The sequence below is a fragment of the Thamnophis sirtalis genome, unplaced genomic scaffold (assembly GCF_051295495.1).
Source record: "Thamnophis sirtalis isolate CommonGarterSnake01/CBP01778 unplaced genomic scaffold, rThaSir2_p1.2 scaffold_14, whole genome shotgun sequence".
NCBI classification, from domain to species: Eukaryota; Metazoa; Chordata; class Lepidosauria; order Squamata; family Natricidae; genus Thamnophis; species Thamnophis sirtalis.
Genome location: NW_028261394.1, coordinates 12,063,062 through 12,091,060, shown reverse-complemented (window position 1 = coordinate 12,091,060; position 27,999 = coordinate 12,063,062). Strand labels below are relative to the sequence as shown.

General features: G+C 46.1%; 1 protein-coding gene across 3 annotated transcripts in view; it reads right to left on the bottom strand.

Moving 5' to 3' along the window:
- The window catches only part of ABCA3 (ATP binding cassette subfamily A member 3), a 94,753-nt gene that overhangs the window by 15,952 nt on the left and 50,802 nt on the right, over window positions 1-27,999 (bottom strand). For all 3 annotated transcript variants that reach the window (XM_087728680.1, XM_087728681.1, XM_087728682.1), the window contains 16 exons: window positions 26,608-26,781; window positions 25,533-25,714; window positions 23,543-23,689; window positions 20,484-20,613; window positions 17,089-17,243; window positions 15,798-15,953; window positions 12,812-13,022; window positions 11,281-11,431; window positions 10,673-10,771; window positions 9,689-9,881; window positions 8,406-8,709; window positions 5,844-6,117; window positions 4,576-4,780; window positions 3,120-3,339; window positions 2,865-3,023; window positions 758-930 (listed from right to left, as the gene is read on the bottom strand). In XM_087728680.1, the coding sequence (XP_087584806.1) occupies window positions 758-930; window positions 2,865-3,023; window positions 3,120-3,339; window positions 4,576-4,780; window positions 5,844-6,117; window positions 8,406-8,709; window positions 9,689-9,881; window positions 10,673-10,771; window positions 11,281-11,431; window positions 12,812-13,022; window positions 15,798-15,953; window positions 17,089-17,243; window positions 20,484-20,613; window positions 23,543-23,689; window positions 25,533-25,714; window positions 26,608-26,781 (2,933 nt within the window). The remainder of the gene's footprint in view (window positions 1-757; window positions 931-2,864; window positions 3,024-3,119; window positions 3,340-4,575; window positions 4,781-5,843; window positions 6,118-8,405; window positions 8,710-9,688; window positions 9,882-10,672; window positions 10,772-11,280; window positions 11,432-12,811; window positions 13,023-15,797; window positions 15,954-17,088; window positions 17,244-20,483; window positions 20,614-23,542; window positions 23,690-25,532; window positions 25,715-26,607; window positions 26,782-27,999) is intronic.

The window sequence follows — 27,999 nt, the reverse complement described above, 5'->3', positions numbered from 1 at the left end:
GACTCTGTAAACCGCTTAGAGAGGGCTGCAAAGCACTGTAAAGCGGTATATAAGTCTAAGCGCTATTGCTAAAAGGACACATCAGCAGCAAGTTATCGGAAGGGAGGCGTCCTGTATAAAACAAGCAGGAGGGAAATACTGAATTTATAATTACATCAGGCAGAAAAATCTCCCTTATCATTTTGATTAACCTGAGAGCACGTAATCCTCTTACGACCATTTGTTTAACCACAGTTCAAAGTTACAACAGCCTTGAAAAAAAAAACATTACTTATCACCCAACCTTGCACTAGCCCTACAATCACGTGATGTGATTGCAACTTGGGCACTTGGCAATTGGCTTACATCTGGGGCAGCTGCAGTGATTCCCCCCACCCTTGTTTTCCTCCCAAAAGCTAGGCGCATCTTATACTCTTTCTTTTGTTAAATTCCTGGAAGGCTGTCGAGGTCGACTCTAAAAGGCTTAGATCAGTGTTTCTCAACCTTGGCGACTTTAAGTCCTGTGGACTTCAACTCCCAGAATCCCCCACAGGACTTAAAGTCGCCAAGGTTGAGAAACACTGGCTTAGATAGTTGCAGCTCCTATGAGTTGGCCACCAACCAGCCCTTGATGCCAACAATTTCCTTTGTTTCCCACAAACGGAAGCCGCCTTCTTCCACCATCCATTGCATCATGTGAAATTCAGGGGGGGAGGAGGTTAATCTACACGCAACATTGAGAAACTCGGAAAGGGATTCCTTGGTGCGAAAGCCTCACCCATTTCCGCCTCCGCCGTAGGTCGCAAACAATGGTCCTCATTCTCCAGAGGAGGTTAGTCTCAATGAGAAAGAGCAGGAGAAGGAAGGAGATCCCTTGAGCAGCCATAGCTGTCAGGTATTTCCCGACACCTGGGTTTTCCCAAGCAAAGTAGTTGGTCTGGTAAGTGATATCTGGAGGAGGAATGGGGAAAGGGAGGAGAGCGGGACCAAAGAAAAGGGTTATTTCAGGAGATTAGCAACCTTCCGTTGGTTGAAGTCCACATGAAAGTTGAGGGAATAGAAGAAAGATAATAGATAAGATCTATGGATGATATTAACATTGGAATGATTACTAGATAAGATTGGTGAACATTTGTCCATACCAGAGGTTGAACCAGTGGCGACATTCAATTTTGTTTTACTACCGATTATGTGGACGTGGCTTGGTGGGCATGGCAGGGGAAGGATACTGTAAAATCCCCATTCTCTCCCTACTCCAGGGGAAGGATACTGTAAAATCCCCATTCTCTCCCTGCTCCAGGGAAAGGATACTGCAAAATCTCCATTCCCTCCTCACTCTAGGGGAAGTATACTGAAAAATCTCCATTCCCTCCTCACTCTAGGGGAAGTATACTGAAAAATCTCCATTCCCTCCCCACTCCAGGGGAAGGATACTGTAAAATCCCCATTCTCTCCCCACTCCAGGGGAAGGATACTGTAAAATCTCCATTCTCTCCACACTCCTGGGGAATGATACTGCAAAATCCCCATTCCCTCCCCACTCCAGGGGAAGGATACTGTAAAATCTCCATTCTTTCCCCACTCCAGGGGAAGGATACTGTAAAATCCCCATTCTCTCCCCACTCCAGGGGAAGGATACTGTAAAATCCCCATTCTCTCCACACTCCTGGGGAATGATACTGCAAAATCCCCATTCCCTCCCCACTCCAGGGGAAGGATACGGTAAAATCTCCATTCTTTCCCCACTCCAGGGGAAAGATATTGCAAAATCCCCATTCCCTCCCCACTCCAGGGGAAGGATACTGCAAAATCTCCATTCCCACCCCACTCCTGGGGAAGGATACTGTAAAATCCCCATTCCCTCCCCACTCCAGGGAAAGGATACTGCAAAATCTCCATTCCCTCCTCACTCTAGGGGAAGTATACTGAAAAATCTCCATTCCCTCCCCACTCCAGGGGAAGGATACTGTAAAATCCCCATTCTCTCCCCACTCCAGGGGAAGGATACTGTAAAATCTCCATTCTCTCCACACTCCTGGGGAATGATACTGCAAAATCCCCATTCCCTCCCCACTCCAGGGGAAGGATACTGTAAAATCTCCATTCTTTCCCCACTCCAGGGGAAGGATACTGTAAAATCCCCATTCTCTCCCCACTCCAGGGGAAGGATACTGTAAAATCCCCATTCTCTCCACACTCCTGGGGAATGATACTGCAAAATCCCCATTCCCTCCCCACTCCAGGGGAAGGATACTGTAAAATCTCCATTCTTTTCCCACTCCAGGGGAAAGATATTGCAAAATCCCCATTCCCTCCCCACTCCAGGGGAAGGATACTGCAAAATCTCCATTCCCACCCCACTCCAGGGGAAGGATACTGCAAAATCTCCATTCCCTCCCCACTCCTGGGGGAAGGATATTGCAAAATCTTCATTCCAAAGTAGGTAACGTTATCAGTGCTCAGAGAGCACAGAGAAGCCTAGGCATTCTCTTCTCTTCTTCCTCCAGCTACCTCCTCCTTCCTCCTCTATCCCTTCCCTCCTCGTCCTCCTCGTCCTCCTCCCTCCTCCGGCCCTCTCTCCTCCTTCTCCTCTCCACAAGTCCCCCTCCCTTCAAGCACTGGTGATGTTCCCTAGTTGGGTTATGAAACATTTGCAAGAAAACCACCAAGCTCAGAGAGCACCAAGGACCCCTCACAGTCCTTTCCCTCCTCTTCCTCCTCTCCCCAAGTCCCTCTCGCTTCTAGTACTGATAACCTTCCCTAGTTGGGCCATGAAACATTTGCAAGAAAACTACTCAGTGAGCACCAAGGACTCTTCATTTCAACCCTGAGCCACAAATAGTCCCCTTCCACAGCGCCCAAGAAGCCAAGTCTGAGATACTCACTAAATACTTTACAGATGAGCACGGACTCAAAAGAGGAAGTGCAGAACTGAATGAACTCATAATTCTGGTAGAACTTGCTGATACTTTGTCCCAAGCAGTAGTTGGGTAGGGTTAGGAAGACTTTATCCAACGTGTTAGAAAGATCTACCATTCCGAGCTCTGGAAGAGAAGACATGGGAGAACAACAAAGTTCACCTGGGCGGCTCAACGCCACGAAAACATTTCAGCCAAGGCCACGGAGTCCAAATTCCTTACCAGGAATGCTCATGATGACGACGGCCAAGAATGTGGCTGTGCCAGAGAAGATGTTGAAGATGGTGAGGCGGGTGAAGGCTGTGGCTGCTACGGAGAAGAAGAAGCTGAGCAGGTACATGAGGGGGATAATGGCCCAGCCGTACAGAAGAAATATCTGCATTATATCCACGAGGTGGTTGTCCTGAGTGAATGCTTTGACGTCAAAGGCTTGGAAGATCACCTGAAGAACGACCAACAGAAATGGTTAGTACAGTTATTACAGCTTAAGAATAGGAAGGGTCATTTAATGTGCTCATTTAGTATGCGCCACAGTGGCGCAGTGATTAGAGTGCGGTACTGCAGGCTACTTCTGCTGACTGCCGGCTGACTGCAATTTGGCAGTTCGAATCGCTCCAGGCTCAAGGTTGACTCAGCCATCCATCCTTCCCAGGTGGGTAAAATGAGGACCCAGATTGTTGGGGGCAAGAGGCTGACTCTGTAAACTGCTTAGAGGGGGCTGTGAAAGCGAGATCCGACAAATGCGCGCCCGACAACAGCACGCCTGACAAAACCGTGGCGATAAAACCTCGACATCGACAGTGCGCCCACAAAGGTGCGTTGACAAAAGAGTGCTAACAGAAGCACAATTACGGTTAAGGTAAGGGTTAGGGTAAGGGTGAGGGTTAGGTTTAGGGTTAGGTTTAGAGTGCGCTTCTGTCGGCGCGCTGTTGTTGGCGCGCTTCTGCGCTCATTCATCGGTGCGATTTCGAACTTGCGGTTTTTTCCCAGCAGTTTTGTCGGCGCGCTTTTGTCGAGCGCGCATTTGTCAGTGAACCCTGTGAAAGCACTGTGAAGTTGTATATGTCTAAATGCTATCGCTAGCCCTTCCTTCTTTCCTCCCTCCCTTCCTTTTCTCCCATGGTGGCACAGTGGTTAGAACGCAGATTGAATTCCCGGCAGTGGGCAGAGTCCGCCTGCAATACTGCATTCTAACCACTGCGCCACCGGGGCTCTTAACAGCCTGCTAAGTGCTGATAACCATCTGTATTGCCTAGGCCAGAGTTTCTCAACCTCAGCAACCTCCAGATGGGTGAACTTCAACTCCCAGAATTCAGTGCGCTAACAGGAAGCTCTTATTCTCCCCACCTTCCTAAAGTCCAGCAGGATTCAGAGCTGAAGATTGTCTGCTGGAGTCCCCATCCTGGTGAACCCATTTTCCTTAGAAGTAATAGCAATAGCACTTAGACTTATATACCGTTTCATAATGCTTTCTAAGTGGTTTGCAGAGTCAGCTTATTGCTTCCAACAATCTGGGTCCTCATTTTACTGACCCCGGAAGGATGGAAGGCTGAGCCAACCTTGAGGCCGGTGAGGATCGAACTCCTCGCAGTGGGCAGAGTCAGCCTGCAATACTGCATTCTAACTACTACGCCACCATGGCTCCCCACTCGACACAGGCAATCCAGGAATGACTCACCAGGATGAGGGTGCAAGGTGTAAGGAAGTTGATGAGGTCCCACAGAAGCGCCGAGAGCCAAAAGTTCACCATGTAAACACCGCTGACAAACTGTACGTGTTTGGCTTTGATGGCTCTCTCGCTGACCAGCAGGAGCGCAAAGGTGCTGGATAAGGAGGCCATTCCGTAGAGCAAGTTAATGGCGATGGCGAAACCCGTCTTGCTTCTACGGGAATATTGCCAAGACAGAGATGGAAAACTTTGATTAAACGTTGGGTTCCCCAAAGCATTTTACCCCAGTTCTGGTGGAACTACAATAGATCTGGCTGGGGAGTTAGGGGTAGTGTCAGGCCTGCAGCCATCTTTTCTTGTGGATCTCAGGCCTGCCATGCTTTCTGTTATTCTACTATCCATTTTCTATTGTGGGAAAATGGGAGGGGGGGATTGTATGGGGTTAGATGATATGTAGCCATAACAACATTCTTTCTAGAAAGCCAAGGTCATCCTTTGTCTTTGCACCTCTGCACCTGACCGGAACTGGATGGGTGGAAGCTGCCAGCATGGCAGTGGGAGATTGGACCATGGGATGGGACTTGTGGATGTGGGGGCAAGATCTTGGAACTTTCAACTAGATGGGGAAAACCGGGAAGCTTTCAGATTCGGGTTTTCTCAGATGTGCCAACATGGCTCTCTTAATCAATTGGAACTTTGAGGAATCCTTTGCCTTGGACTCTGATTTACTTTTGGATGCTATTTGGAACTCTGACATTAACCCGAATCTGACAGATAGCTGGCTTGACGCCTGACACTTGAAATGGCACTTGGTTGTTACATGAGGAACCGGCAGTGGTGGGATTCAATTTTTTTTTACTACCGGTTCTGTAGGCATGGCTTGATGGGTGTGGCTTGGTGGGCATGGCAGGAGAAGGATACTGTAAAATCCCCATTCCCTCCCCATCCCACTAACCTACTTTCCAGCTCTGTTCTCCTGTGCAGGGCAACAAAAGAAGACCGAGCCAATCAGCTGGGACTCTGATCAGCTGGGACTCTGATCAGCTGGGACTCAGGAGGCAGAGAATAGGTGTGGGCGGGGCCAGTCAGAGGTGGCATTTGCTGGTTCTCTGAACTACTCAAAATTTCTGCTACCGGTTCGCCAGAACTGGTCAGAACTGGCTGAATATCACACCTCTGGGAATGGGCATACATAGGCCCTCTTGAGTTCTTGAGTGAAAGATGGGATATATCTGAAGCCACCAAACAGATTAAAAACGAAGGAAGTTGGGACTCACTCCATGAGCTGGTCCTTTGCTGTCTCGGTCATGTTGCGAGGTTGGGGATAGTTAGCAACGGTGATGGAGGCATTTGGTCCAACTATGAGCCTCAACAAGGCGTTGTCCACCAGTAGCAACGCAGTGGCAGGGGAATGAAATGCTTGGTTGTTGAAAAGAGCAGTGATGTTGACCTGGTTCGAGGACTCTTGGAAAGAAGCTGCCGCTATGTGGTACTCATTAAAAGCTCCGGCTTCTTCGGATGCGCGAGAAATCAAATATTCCTCCAGGTTCCCTGCAAGGACAAACATTTCATGAAGTGAAGATGTCCTCCTCACTGACTAAGTACCCCATTTCAGCCATTAGCACTACTTATTGGAGATGGGGGACACAGATGTTTCTAACCACAAGGACCATAAATGGTAACTTTGAAAGTCTATGGAGATTCTCCATCATCCAGGTCACGGATGTCCCAAAGGTGTTTTTTTCAGGAGGCAACTGGACTTTCTGGGTTTTCTTTGAAGACATTTGAGCTGAAGAAGCTTCTTGGACAAGAAGCGAAATGTCTTCAAAGAAAAACCAGAAAGTCCAGTTGCCTCTTGAAATAAAAAGCACTTTTGTAACTTTGAAGGCTAGAAGTTTTTTATAGAGTAATTATTCAGGAATGTCTGCCCTCTCCCTTCCCCCTCCCGTGTGCTCCTCTTTTCCGCCCTTTGTACCATCCTGGCCCTTTGCCCCAAAGGGAGCCATTGAGAAGGGCCTTTCACTGACTGGACTTCAAGCCATGTATAACACAAAGTAAGAATTTGCTTTTAGGTTTTTCTAAACCCAGAGAAATAGTATTGTCTACTCTTTCAGGGCCCTTTGAGGTGGGGGGGGGGAGGATTTGAATCCAACTCAACTTACGGCCACAATCGAGGCCAAAATTTAGCTTGCTAAGGGAGGCATTTGATCAGTGAGTTTTTGCCCCATTTTATGACTTTTCTTGCCCCGTTTGTGTAAGTGAATCGCTGCAGTTGTTAAGTCAGTCTCATGGTTGTGGAGGGAATTTGGTTTCCCCGTTGACTTGGCGGGTCTGGCCTTGGGGTGCTTTTGGAGAACAGCTTGGCTCCCTCCTCTCTGTGGCAGCACTCAAACTGGAAGACTGCTATCATGTCTCCCCTGGTCCTTCTCTTCACTAGACTGCCCACCTTTTGAACAACAAGCCTAGCATCCTAACCAGTGGTGGGATTAAAACATTTTTTACTACTGGTTCGGTGGACGTAGCTTGGTGGGCATGGCTTGGTGGCCATGGCAGGGGAAGGATACTGCAAAATCCCCATTCCCTCTCCACTCCAGGGGAAGGATACTGCAAAATCCCCATTCCCTCTCCACTCCAGGGGAAGGATACTGCAAAATCCCCATTCCCTCTCCACTCCAGGGGAAGGATACTGCAAAATCCCCATTCCCTCCCCACTCCAGGGGAAGGATACTGCAAAATCCCCATTCCCTCTCCACTCCAGGGGAAGGATACTGCAAAATCCCCATTCCCTCTCCACTCCAGGGGAAGGATACTGCAAAATCCCCATTCCCTCTCCACTCCAGGGGAAGGATACTGCAAAATCCCCATTCCCTCCCCACTCCAGGGGAAGGATACTGTAAAATCCCCATTCCCTCCCCACTCCAGGGGAAGGACACTGTAAAATCCCCATTCCCTCTCCACTCCAGGGGAAGGACACTGTAAAATCCCCATTCCCTCTCCACTCCAGGGGAAGGATACTGTAAAATCCCCATTTCCTCTCCACTCCAGGGGAAGGATACTGCAAAATCCCCATTCCCTCCCCACTCCAGGGGAAGGATACTGCAAAATCCCCATTCCCTCCCCACTCCAGGGGAAGGATACTGCAAAATCCCCATTCCCTCTCCACTCCAGGGGAAGGATACTGCAAAATCCCCATTCCCTCTCCACTCCAGGGAAGGATACTGCAAAATCCCCATTCCCTCTCCACTCCAGGGGAAGGATACTGCAAAATCCCCATTCCCTCCCCACTCCAGGGGAAGGATACTGTAAAATCCCCATTCCCTCCCCACTCCAGGGGAAGGACACTGTAAAATCCCCATTCCCTCTCCACTCCAGGGAAGGACACTGTAAAATCCCCATTCCCTCTCCACTCCAGGGGAAGGATACTGTAAAATCCCCATTTCCTCTCCACTCCAGGGGAAGGATACTGCAAAATCCCCATTCCCTCTCCACTCCAGGGGAAGGATACTGTAAAATCCCCATTCCCTCCCCAGTCCAGGGGAAGGATACTGCAAAATCCCCATTCCCTCCCCACTCCAGGGGAAGGATACTGTAAAATCCCCATTCCCTCCCCACTCCAGGGGAAGGATACTGCCCCATTCCTTCCCCACTCCAGGGGAAGGATACTGTAAAATCCCCACTCCAGGGGAAGGATACTGCAAAATCTCCATTCCCTCGTCATTAGCTGTTCGGGTTGTATTTTCTGCCTGGTCTACCTGGAAAGTCTTATGAGCACAAGAGACCTCCCCACCCCCCATCTTCTGAGTTCTTCTCTAGAAGGAAAGCTTCTGATTGCCACTGACCTACCACCTCCAACGGCTCCTGGCGTTGAGCACCAACCACATCCTTGTACTGTGCTGCCAGCCTCTCGCCCAGGCTGGAGCCCTGGGAGACGGAGAAAGGCACTATGGTCTGTCCGTAAGGATTTAAAGTCAGCTTCAACAACGGAGAGTCTTGAGGCCCCGGGAAGGTCTTGGCGGAGATCAAGGCAAAAGCAGTGAAAATAAGAGGCACCAAAAACTGGCCCGCTACCATCTTCCAGTTGCGCCAACTGTACACCGCCCTCTTCATGAACATGGCATAGAACTGCTGGCAGCAGAGGTAGAACTGCGGGAGAGAGAGGAAAAGATGAGGTTTACGCAGGTGAGTTTCCAGAAACTCTGGAAACTAGACAGTGGAAGAGGGTAGAGATGGGAGACGTACCTAGATTGAACAGAACCAACCCCCCCGTATTTGTCGGAGTATAAGACGCACGGTGTATAAGACGCACCAAGATTTCCAAGAGGTAAGTAAGAAAAGAAAGTTTTTGTCTGCCCCAGCTGCCAGGAACACTTTGCAGGCTTCAGCAGGGCTGGGGGAAGGCAACAATGCCCCCGTTTATCATCAAAAGAGGGGCATTTTTCCCTTCCCCCAACCCTGATGAAGCCTGCAGTGTGCTTCTGGGGTGTAGGGGAAAGCAAAAACACACCCGCTTTGGTGAAAAACAGCCCATTTTTCACCAAAATGGGGGCATTTTTCCCTTCCCTCAGCCCTGCTGAAACCTGCAGAGTGCTTCTGGGGGGTGGGGGAAGGCAAAAATGCCCCTGTTTTTGTGCAAAATGCCCCGTTTTTTGTGAAAAATGCCCCAGTTTTTGTGAAAAATGGCTCCATTTTTGTGAAAAATGGCCCCGTTTTTGTGGAAAAGGGCCCAGTTTTTGTGAAAAATGGCCCCGTTTTTGTGAAAAATGACCTAGTTTCTGTGAAAAATGGCCCAGTTTCTGTGAAAAATGGCCCAGTTTTTGTGAAAAATCACCCAGTTTTTGTGAAAAATGGCCTAGTTTCTGTGAAAAATGGCCTAGTTTCTGTGAAAAATGGCCCAGTTTTCACAAAAATGAGATGTGGGAACGAGGCTTCGGGAGGCCAAAAATGGCTGTATTCGGTGTATAAGACGCACCAACATTTCCACGCTCTTTCTTTGGGGAGGGAAAGGTGCATCTTATACTCTGAAAAATATGGTAGACGCAGACAGAGACAAAGATCAAAGAGAGGAATATGGGAGGCAATCAAAAAAAAAAGCATAGCAATGAAAGGAGTTAGGAGGACCCACCCCTGTGTTCAGCTTAACGTTGGAGCAATCTTCGGTGATGAGTGCCCCGCTGTCATCGGTTGTGCTCGTCAGGCCACTCATGCTGCTGGAATCATCCATGGCCCAGTCGTTGGACCGCCGTTCATGCTGGTACTGCAAAGCTGGCAGCTGGATGGCTTGGATGTCCATGCTGGAATCCACAAGCTTGCCAACTCTTTAAGAAAGAGACGGCTTTCAGAATTTTACTTTCTCCCGCTCACCTCTTCCTCCCATTTTCCTCTCATAACAAGCCTTATGGGATGTGATCTCTTGAGAAGGCCAGCCCATCTTCCAAACTCATCTTCCAAGCTCCCTTTCCACCTTCCAAGCTCACCTTCCAAACTCACCTTCCAAGCTGACCTTTCAACCTCATCTTCCAAGCTGACCTTCCAAGCTGACCTTTCAACCTCATCTTCCAACCTCACCTTCCAAGCTCATCTTCCAAGTTCACCTTCCAAGCTCACCTTCCAAGCTGACCTTTCAAGCCCACCTTACAAGCTCATCTTTCAAGTTCACCTTTCAACTCATCTTCCAAGCTCACCTTCCAAGCTCACCTTCCAAGCTCATCTTCCAAGTTCACCTTTCAACTCGTCTTTCAAGCTCATCTTCCAAGCTCACCTTCCAAGCTCACCTTCCAAGCTCATCTTCCAAGTTCACCTTCCAAGCTCACCTTTCAAGCCCACCTTACAAGCTCATCTTTCAAGTTCACCTTTCAACTCATCTTCCAAGCTCACCTTCCAAGCTCACCTTCCAAGCTCATCTTCCAAGTTCACCTTCCAAGCTCACCTTTCAAACTCATCTTCCAAGCTCACCTTCCAAGCTCATCTTCCAAGCTCACCTTCCAAGCTCACTTTCCAAACTGACCTTTCAAGCCCACCTTCCAAGCTCATCTTCCAAGCTCATCTTCCAAATTCATCTTCCACGCCCACCTTTCAAGCTCATTTTGCAAGCTCAACAAAGAGTTACCTAAGGAAGACCTCTTCCATTGTGGTAACGGAAGCTCCATAACTGGCAATGCCCAGCTCTTCCCGGCGTAACTCCAGCTCTGTGAACAGAGCCTCAAATCTGGAAGGAAAAAGTAAGGGAGAAGATTTGAATTCAGACACCACATTCATAGCAACATCCAGATTGATTTTGAGAAGCCCATGGGCAGCTCCCTTCAGGTCAGCCATAATCATCTTCATTTTAAAAGGGTCTCTTAGTAATTATAGCATTTTAATCTAATTGATTAAAGGAGAAGATATGCTGTGACGTAAACCATAGGCTTTACAGCCCGTTTATCTATAAAATAGGCCTAATGGTCTCTCAGATGGGGACTGCAACCAAGAAATTAAAAAGACGTTTGCTCCTGGGGAGGAAAGCTATGGTAAATCTAGACAACATACTAAAAAGCAGAGACATCACCCTGCCAACAAAAGTGTGTCTAGTCAAGGCTATGGTTTTCCCAGTCCTTCAAGCCCATGTTCTCCAGGTGGATGGGCTCAAACTCTCATCACTTCCATTGAGACTTTGAGCTTTTGGCAAACTTGGACCCCACCCAGTCCATCCCCTGTAGTTATTAAGGGTGAGATTACTTGTGCGTGCTCTCCTTGGGTAGAATGAAGGACAGTTCTGCCCCCACATTGCTCTCCAGAGAGGCGTTGGGGACATAATGATAGATGAGGTGGGAGATCTCTCCGAGGTTGCAATAGGGCTCTTTCACCATCACCATGTGGTACCCAGCACCTGAAAAGGAGGAAGGATATTGCTTGATGAGCACTGGATGCTTTCTTGAGATCATCCCTAACTTTTATGTCCTTCAGAGCTAAAGAGATGGCCACGTTCAGCAAAACCCTGGTTGAACTTGAAAATTTCCATCAGGATTGGGTGTAGTTGAATGGAATGGAATGGAATAGAATAACAGAGTTGGAAGGGACTTTGGAGGTCTTCTATTTCAACCCCCTGCCTAGGCAGGAAACCCTACACCACTTCAGTCAAATGGTTATCCAGCATCTTCTCAAACACTTCCAGTGTTGCAGCATTCATAGTTAATATGTCAGAGTTGAGGGATTGACTCAGAAGTCGAAAATATTTTCTGGAACATAATAATGGGGAAATACTTCCATGTTTATTGGACATTAATACAATCGAGTGGGTCCAGAGGTATTTCATGAGTCCTCCACTCCTCTGCTCACAATAGAATCCCTTATGCCTTCTCTGTGGCTGCTCTGACCCTCTGGAACGAACTCCCCGTGGAGATTCGAACCCTCACCACCCTCCAGGCCTTCCGCAAAGCCCTTAAAACTGGCTGTTCCGACAGGCCTGGGACTAAAGAGCTGTTGCCCCCCGCCTCGAATGATATGACTGCTGTGTGTTTTAAATCATGTATTGTTTTTGTGTCGTTTTTAATTTTGTCTGTATCCCCCCTTTCCCTGGTTTGAGTTGTGAGCCGCCTTGAGTCCCCTTCGGGGGAAAAGGGCGGCATATAAATAAAATCAACATTCAACATTCAACATTATGCCATCAGGCTTGAAATTTTGGGCTTGGACAACCTGGAACTACGCTGACTAAGGTCTGACCTAAGTGTAGTACACAAAATTGTCTGCTACAACGTCCTACCTGTCAATGACTACTTCAGCTTCAACCGCAATAATACACAGGCAAACCATCGATACAAACTCAAGGTGAACCGCTCCAAACTCGACTTCAGAAAATACGACTTCAGCTACAGATGGGTCAATGCCTGGAATGCTCTACCCGACTCTGTTGTTACATCCTCAAATCCCCACAGCTTCAACCTCAAACTGTCTACCCTTGACCTCACCCAATTCCTAAGAGGTCCGTAAAGGGGGCGTGCATAAGCCCATCAGCATGCCTACTGTCCCTGTCCTACTGTCCCCATTTATTTGTATTCATTTCCTTTGTTCATGTCCATGTTCATACTTATACCTGTTATCTTGCACATGCTTGACAAACTAATAAATAAATAAATAAATGTTTATGCAGTGTATATTGGAGGCGGTGACCCTTTGAGAGCTGTATGCAATTTAAATTTCATTTTAATGTATGCCGATCAGTGTACATTCAAAGTGACCGCAACACTATTTCCAAGCCTAATCTCCTTACCATATTTATGCTTGAGAAAGAGGGATGATCCGCAACATTGGAGTTCCCCGTTGGCCATAATGGCGATGCGGTCGCCCAGCAGGTCTGCCTCATCCATGAAGTGGGTGGTGAGCAAGATGGTGCGAGTTCGCCGCTGCTCCTGCAGGAGCTCCCACGTGGCCCGCCGTGAAACGGGGTCCATGCCTGAGGTAGGTTCATCCAGCATCACCACCTGCAGAGAACAGGAGGGAGGTTGGGGTTGGGTTGAGAGTTGGTTGCAATCCAGGGGGCCCAGTTGTTGTGGCCCACCAAGAGCCAGAGAAGTTGGCAGCAGATTCGGACAGTGAGGAGGTTGAGGAGGAACATGGGAAGTCCTGGAGGCTGGGGAAGGCTCTGATGAGGGCTCTGTGTCAGAGGCAGAGAGGGGGCCAGGGCCATATGCCAGTTATCAGCTGCCTTCAGAGTCAGACATCAGTGAGGCAGATTATTATTATTATTTATTAGTTTTGTATGCCGCCCACTCTTGGAAGACTCAGGGCGGCTTACAATAAAAAGGGAGAGGGAATATAAAAAATAAAACAGCAGTTTAAAATTACAGCAACATTCATAACTTAGGGTGGGGCTGGATAATTCAACAGCCCCAGGCCTGCTGGAACAGCCAGGTCTTGGTTGCTTTACGGAAGGCCGGAAGGGTAGTAAGGGTCCGGATCTCCATGGGGAGATTGTTACACAGGGCCAGAGCAGCAACAGTGAAGGCCCTCCCCCGGGGAGTCGCCAGCCGACATTGGCCGGCAGATGGAATCCGGAGGAGGCCTAGTCTGTGCAATCTAATAGGTCTGTGGGAGGTAATTGGCAGGAGGCGGTCTCTCAGGTAGCCAGGTCCGATGCCATGTAGAGCTTTAAAAGTAACGACTAGCACCTTAAAGCGTGTCCAGAGACCAATGGGAAGCCAGTGCAGCTCGCGGAGGATAGGTGTAACGTGGGTGTACCTAGGTGCACCCACAATCGCTCGCGCGGCTGCATTCTGGACTAACTGGAGTCTTCGAACACTCTTCAAGGGCAGCCCCATGTAGAGCGCGTTACAATAATCCAGTCTTGAGATGAACAGCTGGAGCCTGTTCCCAATGTGCACATGAGCAGAGTTGCCAGATGAAAGGAAGAGCTAAAGAACAGGGGTCGACTTGGGAGCAAGGCCACAGGTGGACGATGAATGGCCCCTCCAAGGGGAAATAAGAGGAGCGAAAGGGGAGTGGAGTTTGCAGGAGACAATTAGTTCGCTTAATTGGTTCGTGATTCTTCGAGACTCCTTGCCAAGTTCTGCAGATACCGGCCTGGCAGTTCTCCAAGCCAGATAAGGTCTGTGACTGTAAATCCTCCCTTGAAAGACTTTGCTGCCTGTGAATGAGCAGAATTCACAGTCAATTAATCAAAGGGGGTTTTGTTGGGACAAGGAGTTTGCTTCATGCTCTTGGGAAGCCTCGGTCAGAACACCATGGGGCTGGAAGGCAGTCTCCCAGGTTTTGAGCTGAGAACTGGGGTAGTGTAATGGAAAGTGGTGGTGGAGGTAATGGCACACTCAGAAGGAAGAAAGAAGAGGGATTGGTGGACACAATCTGAAGTAGTTGGATTTAGCGATTATTCCCCAGAATATTCCAGGGGAGAAAAACCTCTCTAGCCATCCTTCTCTATCATCTTGGGCGGCTTAAGGTCAGCTTATTGGAAGATGGCTATTCAACCACACCACATGCATTATATCAAGGATGTGAATGATAACATTAAAAAATAAGAACTAGAAAGATGCACTATTTTCTCAATTTGGTCATGTGGTAGATATTATGGTTTGAAGATGAGAGGATCATTTTTTATTATAAAAGAAGGAAACAAGGAAACAAGAAAGAAGGAAAGAAAAAATGAAAGAAGGAAGGAATGGAAAGAAGGAAGGAAGGAAGGAAGAAAGAAAGAAGGAAAGAAAAAATGAAAGAAGGAAGGAATGGAAAGAAGGAAGGAAGGAAGAAAGAAAGAAGGGAAGAAAAAATAAAGGAAGGAAAGGAAGGAAAGAAAAAAGGAAGGAAGGAAAGAAGGAAACAAGAAAGAAGGAAGGAAAGGAAAGAAGGAAGGAAAGAAAGAAGGAAGGAAAGAAAGAAGGAAGGGAAGAAAAAATGAAAGAAGGAAGGAAAGGAAAGAAAGAAAGGAAAGAAAGGAAATGAAGGAAAGAAAAAAGGAAGGAAGGAAAGAAGGAAACAAGAAAGAAGGAAAGAAAAATGAAAAAAGGAAGGAAAGGAAAGAAAGTAGGAAATAAAGAAGGAAAGAAAGAAGGAAGGTAGGAAAGAAGGAAGAAGGGAAGAAAGAAGAAAGATAAAATGAAAGAAGGAAGGAAAGGAAAGAAGGAAAGAAAGAAGGAAGGTAGGAAAGGAAAGAAGTAAAGAAAGAAGAAGGAAAGATAAAATGAAGGAAGAAAGGAAAGAAAGAAGGAATGAAAGAAAGAAAAAAATGAAAGAAGGAAAGAAAGAAGGAAAGAAAGAAAGCAGGAAAGAAAGAAAGGAAAGAAAGAAAGGAGGAAAGAAAGACAGAAGGAAAGAAAAGAAAAATTTAGATTTAACTCTCTCGTTCAGCTACAGAGGTCAATTCAGTGTAACGACTCACTCTTAATCCTGACTGGTGCACAGAATTGTTGCAATATGGGCAAACTGTTGGGGGAGACCCATACACCTACTCCTTTCAACTTTCCCAAAGGGCAGGGTGTAAGTACCATAACAATCAGCAACCCATGGAGTTTCCTGACCTTTCATTTACACTTTATAGGAAGAAGGACCTGGATGGCAAAACAAGGGCTTCCGTTTCGAGAGGGTGGGGACACTCAACCTCCCCACTCCATCTCCTACCGTTGGGAACGCAAGCCAGCAAGTGGTCCCCACCCACCCTGCATGGTACCAAGTTCACCAGACTCTCTCAGAACCACCTGGATAGATGCACAAGGATGCAAGGAAGGGCCTTAGCCGAGCCACACCTTGGAGTCCCCAATGAGAGCAATGGCAATGGAGAGCTTGCGTTTCATCCCTCCGGAGAGAGACTTTGACAACGTCCGACGTTTCTCTTGTAAGTTGAGGATGTACAGGGTGTGGGTGATCTCTCCCGGGCATTTTTCAGCAGGAAATCCTTTCAGCTGAGATGGAAGAGAAAGAAAAAAAAGTGTATGTGGTATTTTATTTTATTATTTATTTATTTTACTGTAATTATTTTATCTTTTTATAAAAATGTCAAATCAATAATATTATTATTACATTCAGTCAACTTAACATTCACTCAACAAGATATTGAGACTCCAGAAAGAGTCCAGAGAAGAGCAACCAGGATGATTAGGGGATTGGAGGCTAAAACCTATGATGAACGGTAGCAGGAACAGGGGATGGCTAGTCTAGGGAAGAGAAGGACCAGGGGAGACAGGAGAGCAGTCTTCCAATATTTGAGAGGCTGCCACAGAGAGGAAGGGGTCAAGCTATTCTCCAAAGCACCCGAAGTCCAGACGAGGAATAATGGATGGAAACTGAACAAGGAGAGATTCAACTTGGAAATAAGGAGGAATTTTCTGACAGTGAGAGCCATCAAACCATGGAACAGAAGTTGCCTTCAGAAGTTGTGGGAGCTTCATCACTGGAAGCTTTCAAGAAGAGACTGGACTGCCCTCTATCAGAAATGGTGTAGGGTCTCCTGCTTAGGAGGGGGGGGGTTGGACTAGATGACCTATAAGGTCCCTTCCAACTCTGTTAATCTAATCTAATTCTCGCTTCCTTTCAAGAATCTGCAAACTCCAACCTCTCAGGTTTGCCAGTTCAGGTCAATACAATAGATATTTTCTACTCTACATACAGGTCCTCATACACAATTGAGTCCAAAATTTCTGTCGCTAAGTGAGACATTTGTTAAACAAGTTTGCCCCGATTTTCGACCTATCTTGCCGCAGTCGTTAAGTGAATCAACCTGGAAATGAGGAGGAATTTTCTGACAGTGAGAGCAATCAACCCATGGAACAGAAGTTGCCTTCGGAAGTTGTGGCAGCTTCATCACTTGAGACTTTCAAGAAGAGATTGGACTACCAATTGTCAAAAATGGTGCAGGGTCTCCTGCTTGAGCAGGGGGGGGGACTAGATGACCCAGAAGGTCCTTTCCAACTCCGTTAAAACGACAGACTATGAATAGTGGCCAACCACACAACCTCTGGATTTTGCGACCAGGAAAATGAGCGGACCCCAGAAAGACAGAGACTACAGAAATCCAAGTAAACATTGACCAAATTTTACCCCAGAGTAGAAGTACAGATGCTCTTCTACCGTCATGTGGTCAAAGAGGACATCGTGCTGAGGACAAAGACCCAAGCTCTTCCGGATGAGAACCATATCTTGAGAGATTTCGTAGCCATTGATGTACGCCTGTCCACTTGTTGGAGGGTACAGTCCTAAGAAACAGCCGAGGAGAAAAAGAGGATCGAGGTCAGAGGTGACATTCAGCAGGTTGTGACCAGTTCTGGAGAACCGGTGGCGGAAAATTTGAGTAGTTTGGAGAACCAGTAAATACCACCTCTGGCTGGCCCCGCCCCCATCTATTCTCTGCCTCCTGAGTCCCAGCTGATCGGGAGGGAATGGGGATTTTGCATCAACCTTTCCCTGGAGTGGGGAGGGTATTGCAGTATCCTTCCCTTGCCGTGCCACCAAGCCAGTCCCACAGGACCAGTAGTAAAAATGTTTGAATCCACCACTGATACAGGTATATCTTTATAATGTAACAGCAGGCAGTCATAAAACTCCGAATTATTTATAAATATGTCAATAAATTTAGGATAAGGAGATTTAAGAGGCATTAGAATCATCATCATCATCTTTTAACGACCCCATAATCCTTTGTGGGATGAAGTCTGAGCAACTGAATGGAGCTGAGTGTTTACTGGCCCGATGCCCTTCCCTGTCGCCAATGAGGAGTTTTGTTCAGCAGATAGATTCTCATTGTGCCCAGAGAAAGAAATATCTGCCTCTACCTAGGATTGAACTCACAGCCTCCTGATTGTGAGGCAAGAGCTCCCCCTCTAGACCACCACACCACTTAAGCAACGAAGGGGAAGAAACTAGCCACAATTGTTTAATCCCACATCTTCCAGTAAATCAAGTCTAAAGTTAACTAAATTAACACCCAACGTCTTTGCTTGGCTCTTATCAGTGCAAACCTGCATTGAAACCAACACAAAATATTAATGGGGTCTAAAATCAACTTTGCATAATTTCTAGTTGCTTCGCTCTTTGTAATTCCAACTAGAATATCTATGGAGATTCTCAGACATCATGGTCACTCTTGTCCCAAAGTTGATGTTTTTTTCAAAAGGCAACTGGACTTTCTTTTTTTTTCCCTTGAAGACGTTACGCTTCTCATCTAAGAAACTTTTATTTTTGGTAAAAAGTTTTTTTTATATTTTTTAGTCTCATACACACGTTTACAGGTATACATTTCATAGTTATTATTTCAGGCCTGCAATTATATTCCTTTTAGAATTTTGGCCTGCCACACTTTCTCTTATTTCATTATGCTGTTTCATTAGTATAGTCAATGGGAGGGGGGAATAGACTGGAGTAAGATTGTAGAATGTATTGTTTTCATTCTTTACTAGGAGCCAAGGTCATCCTTTGTCTCCGCACCAGTACAACTGACCGGAAGAAGCTGGGTGTGGATGCCAGCGTGGAAGAAGAAGATTGGACCATGTGATGGATTGTGGGTGTGGGGACAAGATCATGAACTTTCAACTGGGTGGGATTCTGATGTAATTTCCAGTATTGGGATTAACACACATGTGCTAAGATGTCTGCTTTATTAAATTGGAACTTTAAGGATTGTTTTGCCTTGGACTCCGATTTAATTCTACATGATACTAGGAACACTGACATATTATTCCTATCACATCTTAACACTTTCAAACATTCATTTTTGCATATGAAAAATTAAAATATACGATCGGGATTGCTTTGCTTACCATCCTACCATACACCTGTTTTGTTTCGCTGCCACCCTCTTCCTTTCCTTTCCTTTCTTTTTCTCCCTCCCTCCCTTCTCTCCTTTCTTCTTTCCTCCTCTCCTTTCCCTTTCCTCTCCCTTGCTGCTCTCTTCCCCTTCATACCCTCTCTCCTCCTCTTCCTATCCCTCCCAATCTTCCTATCCTTTCCTCTTTCTTCTTTCCCTCTCCTCTCCCTCTCTCCTCCTCTTCCTATCCCTCCCAATCTTCCTCTCCTTTCCTCTTTCTTCTTTCCCTCTCCTCTCCCTCTCTCCTCCTCTTCCTATCCCTCCCAATCTTCCTCTCCTTTCCTCTTTCTTCTTTCCCTCTCCTCTCCCTCTCTCCTCCTCTTCCTATCCCTCCCAATCTTCCTCTCCTTTCCTCTTTCTTCTTTCCCTCTCCTCTCCCTCTCTTCTCCTCTCCTTCTCTTCCTTTCCTCTTCTATTGTTGTGGTTGCCTATTTTCCTCTTCAGTCTGGTGTATTTTCGGGATGGTATTCCAGCAAATACAAAGTTCTGACTTTATATTTACCATTTTACATTCCCTTTTCCTCGTTATATTTTCCAGTCTGTTTTTTTGTCTCATTCTTTGAACATATAATTATGTATTAGTACTTAATTACTTTTCTAGTTCTCCCCTCTTCCCCCCTTTTTCATTTAGTAGTGTATCGTCTGGGCTTCTATTTCTCTCTCTTGCTTTAAGAAGTGAACTGAAGAAGCTTCTTGGATGAGAAGCGAAACGTCTTCAAGGAAAAAAACAAAGAAAGTTCAGTTGCCTTTTGCAAAAAAGCACCTTGGGTCCAACTAGAATACATGATGGATTAAATTTGAGAGTCTTAAAAACCTTCGTTAACATAACTAAGCACCATCCCTCTTCCTCAGCAGTAAACATAACAATTACACGTACATTCCCCAAAAAGTTGCTGCCTTTTTCATGCTTGCTGACCAGTGGTGGGTTTCAAAAATTGTTCGAACCTACTCTGTGGGTGTGGCTTGCCACCCATGTGATCAGATGGGAGTGGCTTGCCGCCCATGTGACCGGATATGAAATTATGAATTAGTACTTAAGTCGGTCCAAGTAGCTATTCAGAAACTCTGGCACTGAAGCATGCAAGTCTTAAAGCTGTCAAGTTACAAGATCCTTGCACCCCTAACCCTTTAGAAAAAAAAACTAGGGGTCTTCAAACCTGACAGCTTTAAGACTTGTGGACTTCAACTCCCAGAATTCCTCCTCCAGTCACGTTGGCTCAGGAACTCTGGCATTGAAGCATACAAGTCTTAAAGCTGTCAAGTTACAAGATCCTTGCATCCCTAACCCTTTAGCAGTGGTGGGTTTCAAAAAATTTTGGAACCTCTTCTGTAGGTGTGGCCTGCTTTCCGGGTCCACTGGTGGAACCTCTTCTAACCGGTTCGGTAGATTTGACGAACCGGTTCTACCGAATAGGTGCGAACTGGTAGGAACCCACCTCTGGTAGGAACCCACAGTAGGTCAAACTCTGCTTCCAACCCTCCAATACAGGTAAGTTTTTCGTAGAACTCTGTTTAAAAGATAGTGCCTTCTTTTGTGTATAGGGGGACCTCTGGGACGCTGGGAAACAGAGGCTAACTGTCTGTTTAAATGATACGGTCTGAGTTGCAGATCCAAGCTGGGTCGAAGCCTCACCTGTCAGCATGGACAGCGTGGTGGTTTTCCCAGCCCCATTGTGTCCGAGAAGGATGGTGATTTGTCCTTCGTACATATTAAGAGTCAGTTCCTTCACCGCTTCTTTGGTTTTGTTTCCCACTTTGAATACCTGCAGACAGCCAAGAAAAAAGGATAAAGATATTTCCACAATAAAGATAAAGGTAAAGGTTCCCATCACACATGTCGTTACCTTGCCACCGAAGGTGGTTCCTATTTTTGAACTTGCATTCTTTACCTGCTTTCGAACTGCTAGATTGGCAGAAGCTGGGACAAATAACGGGAGTATCAGGCCTGCAGCGGTTCCTTTAAGAATCTTTGGCCTGCCACACTCTCTCTTCTAGCTTCATCTTTAGTATGCGTGCCCATTAAGGGGGGGAATAGCAAGGGGTAGAATGTGATTTTTCAAAATAAAAAATTCCTTTCTAGAAGCTCAAGGTTATTCTTTGTCTCCGCACCTCTGCACCTGACCGGAACCAGCTGGGTGGAGATGCCAGCGTGGGAGAAGAAGATTGGACCATGTGATGGATTTGTGGGTGTGGGGACAAGATCATGAACCTTCAACTGGGTGGAATCCCAGGAAATTCTTCAGAATTGGGATTCCACAGATGATTGCCAACATGTCTGTTTTATTAAATTGGAACTTTAAGGATAGCTCTGCCTTGGACTCTGATTTAATTCTGCATGATATTTGGAACGCTGACATTGAGCTCACTCCATTACGTGGCACTAGGGATTCGAACCGCCGAACCGCCGACCTTCTGATCGACAAGCTCGGCATCTTAGCCCCTGAGCCACTGTGTCCCATTCTTTCTACAACAGATTCAGCAAAAATGCCCTAGACGTTTTATTGTATTCAAGTTATGCCCTTAAGAGTCAAATGACTGAAGGGGCATAAAAACAGGGCCCCCTACTGAAAAAAATGTGTATAGCTCAGGATTGAATTGTGAGATCTTTGGTGCACCCTGAGCTTGGAAGCTTTCTTGCAAACGTTTCACTACCCAACTAGGCAACATCATCCGAGCTAGAAGGGAGTAGAGTTTTCTCTTGTTTATATATAAGTGCCAATAGAAGAGACTACCATGGAAAAATAAGATCCAACTGGAAAATAAACCTTAGCGTGATTTTTCAGAATGCTCATAATATAAGTCCTTCTCCCAAAATAAGCCCCAGTTAAGACTGTCAGCCAGATGGATGCATTTAGTGCCATATTTCTCTGAAAATAAGATAACCAAAAAATAAGCTCTAATGAGTCTTTTGGAGCAAAAATTAACATAAGACCCGGTCTTATTTTCGGGGAAACATGGTATTTGTAGCTCAGGGTTGAAGGGTAGGGTCCTCAGTGCTCCCTGACATTTTCTTGCAGGCATTTCATTACCCAACTAGGGAACATCATCAGTACTAGAGGGAAGTGGGGTTTGCTCTGTTTATACATAAGTGCCAATAGAAGAGACTATTTGCTGCTTAGGGGTTGAACTGTAGGGGCCCTCGGTGCTGCCTGAGCTTAGTTGTTTTCTTGCAAACATTTGATTACCCAACTAGGTAACATCATCAGTGCTTAGAAGGGCATCAGGAGTACAGAGCGTTATCCTGAGAGGCACTTCATGTTGCATAGATTTTTTTCCATGTGTCTCCCCATTTGATGCACCCATAACATGTATGTAGGAATCTCTTCCAGCTACTACCTATGTCAACAGAGTCACACAGAGAAGCAAGAAGAAGAAAAAAATCCTTTCTGGAGGAATTCTGGAGCGTTGCATGTTCTCATCCACTTTTATGGGAGATCCGTAGCTCCCACCGCCAATAGGCGCCTTTCGTTTCCTTTTCTGGAAATCTCACATGATTTTACAAAGTTTGATTTTTCTCAAACCAGGGCATGTCTATTTTTCTTAGGAAGTGCTCTGACACCGACAAATCTGTCCAATAAAAGCAGTGGTCACCAAATGGTGAGATAATTTTGGTGGTACGCAGAAAAATCTTTGCATTTCTGCATTTTTAATATTGCACTAAATCAGGGATCCTCAAACTATGGCCCCTGGGCCAGATACGACCTGCCAAAACAATTAGTGTCACTCACTGACAGGATGGGGTCCTTCAGGCACTTAGCTTAACTGCCTGTTTAGTAACTCCAGCCCTTCCCTCCCTCCCTCCCCAGGAGTTCAGGCACTTCAGTGAGCGGTGCACCAAACTTCGGCCGGATCCCTCTGTTAGGAATATAATTCTAATGGTTGGGTTGGCAATATATAAATCATGTAACACTGTTGTACCTGTTTCTTTAAATCATACTGTAAAATGTGATTGGTTGCTGTTTTCCTCAATCGGCCATAAGAGGGAGCCAGAATGACTGTTAGCTCTCTGTTCATTAGATGTTGGGCTGATCTGATCTGAGTGTTTTGGAAGCTGGCTGCTAGAAAGAGCTATTGTAAGTTTTGCAACTGCTAGCAAACTGAGTACTGAACTGATTATATGATACTGGACTATGTTATTTGGATTATCCCTTAACTGAAAGACATTGATGACTGACTGTCTTATCCGTGTATGACTTGGACTGTTTGATGGACTCGGATACCTCTATTTCCACGAAAGTAAATGCCTATTTAAACTGCAGTGTCTCTGTATGCTGGTTTGTGTGTTCTCCAACACAACTCTCACAATGCTTCGCTGAACGTACTCGCTCTCCCAACGGGGAGCTTAACACCTAACACACTCAAAAGACAAAGTTTGCAGGGGGCAGATCTAATACCAGGCTGGCTACAAGACCAACATTCATTCTTGGCCATATTTGAGTTTCCTATCTGCAATGGACAGCAGTTAGGGTTCACCCGTTAACAGGCGGCCAAGCTAAGTGCCTGAAGGACCCCATCCCGTCACTAATTCATATTAGTGGTCCACGGGATTTAAAATTATGAATTTAATGGTCCCTGAGGTCCGAAAGGTTGATGACCCCTGGGCTAAACAAACCTTCCTTAACAATCCACATCACCGCAAACACATCCAGGATTTTGCACTTAGGAGGGAAGCAACCGGCAAAAGCAGCTCACCTTGGAAAGGTGTTTGATTTTGATGCCCGACACCAAATCCGAAGGCTCCTCCTCTATGAATTGACTTTTCAAAGCCTTCTCTGGATCTTCCTCCTCTTCCTTCTCTTTCCCCAGAACGGTCTGGGGACTCCCACACCAGTAAGAAGGCTAAAGGAAGAAAGAGAACCCATCATTCCTTTCCGAAAGACTGACCCAGGGAAGAAAATCAGAAGGAGCTTTCGAAAGTATGCACGCTCTCGTCCTCTCTGGAGGAGATGTCCATTGGGAATGGCTTTTAAAAGACAGCGAGCCATTTCTAAAGGCCGTGAAACCCACTTTTCAAAACGGAAAGCCATAAAGACGCTTTTCAAACATTGATATGCCCAAGTCCCAAATTCCGTACATTACTGCAAAATGCATTTCTAACTTCAATAGTCTATTGATTGATTGTCTGCCATTAAGCTAGTGTTAACTTTTAGTGACCCCCATAGGTAGTTTTTTCTACAGGAAAATTTGTCCTCAGTCTGGTTAACAGTTTCTTACTTTTTATTCATTTCGTATGGTGAATTACAAAGTCTCCTATTGTCTACGGGTAAAACCTAGGTGCCTTAAATGCTCACAAAATAACTCCTATCGATGCTGACAAAGCGGCGGCTAAAATTGTAAGGGCCATTTCCAACACACAGCTTGGAAAGTAGGTTTGTGAACTCTTCTCTCTGCTAAAAGAATTAACCCAAACATATACTGTCCAAGCAGGAAAAGAAATAACTTCTTTGAGATAGGTGGCTTTAAAAATTAAACAAATAGATAGAGGATAGATGGATAGTTTTTGTAGAGAGAGAGAGAGAGATAAATAGATGGATAGATACCACGTTTTCCCGAAAATAGGATAGGGTCTTATTTTCTTCCTGAAATAAGCGCTTGGCGTTATTTTTTGGGAGGTCTTATTATTTTTGAGGTCCAGGAGGTGGCGAGCATGATCATCTCATGGCTGCTGCTGTGTTGCAATATTTTGGGGGAGGGATTATTTTCAGGGGAGGGCTTATTTTAGTGCATGTGCTCAAAAGCTCAATTGGGTTTATTATCTGGGGAGGTCTTATTTTCAGGGAAACAGGGTAGTTACATGATAGATTGAATAATTAATAGATAGATAGATAAAGATAGATATAGATAGATAGATAGATAGATAGATAGATAGATAGATAGATAGATAGATAGATAGATAGATAGATAGATAGATAGATAGATAGATAGGTGTTGTGGCCCAGCAGGAGCTGTTGGAGCTGCCGACAGACTTCAATAGCGAGGGACCCTATGAGTCAGCTCTGGGCAATGTGGAGGACCCTGGGCAAGGTTCAGACTCCGAGTAGGGACCAGAGAGGCTGGTTGGCCACCAGAAGGCACCTGAGGCATGGAGCAGTGGTGAAAGCCAAAGGGAGTTTGTCCCTGACGTCAGGCCCTGGAGCAGTGGTGAAGACATCAGGCCCTGGAGCAGTGGGGAGGAGCAAAGGGAGTTGGTCCCGGACGCCAAGCAGAGACGGGCGGATAAGCGCCGGCAGCAATTACGGAGACTTAGAAGATAATCGGGCCCAGGTGGTTGTGATTAGGCTCCTCCCAAGAGAGTATATAAGAAGAGACTTTGGGAGGAGACCTTTTGCAGGACACAACCGTTATACTAAAGCTGGAGAAGCTCTTGTGTGTATTTCTTATCTGTGGGAGTCTGGGTTGCTGCCAAAGTCTTGTCTGTGAGTAATTACTGTGAATAAAGTGGCTAACAGTAACCTTGTGTTGGTGTGTCTCACTGTATGGAGGGGGGGGGGGGTCAGAACAGATAAAGATAGATAGATGGATAGATAGATAGATAGATAGATGATAGAGGTAGAGATAAATAGAGACAGATAGACTAACTGACAGACACAGACAGATAGATATGGATGGATAGATGAAGAGAGAGACAGACACACACACACACACACACACAGAGAGAGAGAGAGAGATGCCCAATGCTTACCATGACGAAGAAGTACCAGGGTTGTGGGATGCCATATTCTCCAGGGAACACATTCTCCATGTACCAAGCAACCAAGCCATAGATGCAAGAATCCAGGAGAAGCATACCCAGGACATGAGCCATTGTGAAGTTATCATCTACGCTCACAGCTTTCATCAGGTTTCCCCACTGTATCCCCGTGCCTGGAAAATACAAGCTTTTATTTAGTTCCTTATTTAATTAAATTTATAGGCCAGCCATATCCGCCATAAGCTGACTCTCAGCTGTTTACAGATCCTGAGCAGCAGAAAAGCAGTTAAAATTTTAAAACTCTGCAAATATTTTAAACTGCAAATTTGGAAGTGCAAACTGTTAAAACTCATGCAACAAGGATTTCTTTTATATCTCTCTCTCTCTGTGTCTTATCTATCCTATCGATACCTTACCTTATCTACCCATCTATCCATCCATACATCTATCTTCCTATCAGTGGTGGGTTGCCAAATTTTTTTTACTACCAGTTCAGGTACACTCCCATGCACGACACTTCTGTGCATGTGCAGAAGTATCCGGGCGGGTGGGCAGTGCCTCCTGCCACCGCTACTGGTTCGGCTGATCCGGGCCAAACTGGGAGCAACCCACCTCTGCTTTCTATCCATCCATCTATCTTTCTATTTTTCTGTCCGTCCATCCATCCATCCTTCTATCCATCTCTCTCTCTGTCTCTCTCTGTCTCTGTCTCTCTCCCTCTGTCTCTCTCTCTCTCTCTCTCTCTCTGTGTCTCATCTATCCATCCATCCCTGGCTGGCTGACTGGCTGGGGAATCTGGGAGTTGAAGTCCACACAACTTAAAAGTTGCCAAGGTTGAGAAACACTGATTTACAGCATGCTGGCTGAGGAATTCTGGGAGTTGGAGTCCACCCCTCTTAAAGCTACCAAGTTGGACGACTTTGCATATAGTGTAAATATATGAATGTGTATAATAATATTCCTGACAATGTAACCTCAGACATTGGCGTCCAAACCTACAGGGGACGGGGGGGGGGGGGGGGGGGATGGGGAACATTGAAGGAAGAAGCCATCTCGCTCTGCTCACCTTTCCCTTCAAACATGCCGATCAGCTGTGCCCCCATAGCCATGGCGACGTTGGAGATCAGACAGGACGAGAGTTTCTGGCTGTGGGTCATGTGGTCGTAGCGGGGGGAGATAAAAAAGTACGGAATGTAGGAGAAAAAATAGAGGAAACCTCCCGCAGCTGCGGCTACATTGGCTGCAAACACAAAGTGGATATTGACTGTAAAAAGAATCAACGGGGCTTGGTGGTCGTTGGAGAGCCAATGCATTGGCGATAGATAGACCCAGGGCAATCTCAGGATGGCTGGAGGAGAGGGAAGGAGGAGGAGGAGGAGGAGGAGGAGGAGGAGGAGGAGAGGGAGGAGGAGGAGGAGGGGGAGGAGGAGGAGGAGGGGGAGGAGGAGGAGGGGGGGAGGAGGAGGAGGGGGAGATGGGGACAACGCTGAGCAAAGATGGGGAATTTGGCATTGCACCGCTGGCTTCTTCTTCTTCTTTTAAATATAGTTTCAAAAGATTTTCATATGAAAGAGGAATGTAATATTATAAAAAGTGCAATTTTTTAAAAAAGATAAAAGAAGTAGTAGAAAGGACAGTGCATGTAGGAAAGAGAAGGGGAAGGGGTAAAAGGAAAGAGAGATAAGGAAGGAGGGAGGAGGGAAGGAAGGAAAGAGGGAAAGAGGAAGAGAAGAGAAAGGGAGAGGAGGAGAGGAAAGGAGGAGGAGAGGGAAAGGAAAAAAGGAAAGGAAAGGAAAAGAGGAAAGGAAGGAAAAGGAAAAGAAGGAGAGGAAAGGAAAGGAAAAGAGGAAAGGAAAGAAAGGGAAGGGAAGAAGGAAGGAGTAAAAGGAAATAGAGATAAGGAGGGAAGGGGGAGGGAAGGATGAAAGGAAGGAAAGAGGGAAAGAGGAAGAGAAGAGAAAGGGAGAGGGGGAGAGGAAAGGAGGAGAAGAGAGGGAAAGGAAAGGAAAAGAGGAAAGGAAGGGAAGGGGGAAGGGAAAGGAAAGATTTCCCATTTGCTTTACAACAGTTACAAACAAATTCATTATCTCTCTTCCCTCTTTAAAGTTACAACACAATTCTCTCCTGGCCTTTGAAAGACAAGTAAAATTTGTCTAGACATAGTACATATAAGGAGGGCAGAAAAGAATTCAGCTTCTGCCTTTAGCCCACGTTTTCATTTTTTTAAAACACTGATTGCCTTGGTAAAGCAATGTGGATCAAGCATGATTAATACTCAGATGGAAGCCTAACCAGAGATTCCCAGAACAACGACAACACCACAACGCAACGTAAGGGATTTTTAAAATATGACTTATGTATTACTTTTATATAATAAGGGAAGATGGCAGCTTAGCCAGGATTGTGGGGCAATGGGGCAACCCTAACAGGAAGCCCATTGTCAGGGTAATGACAATTT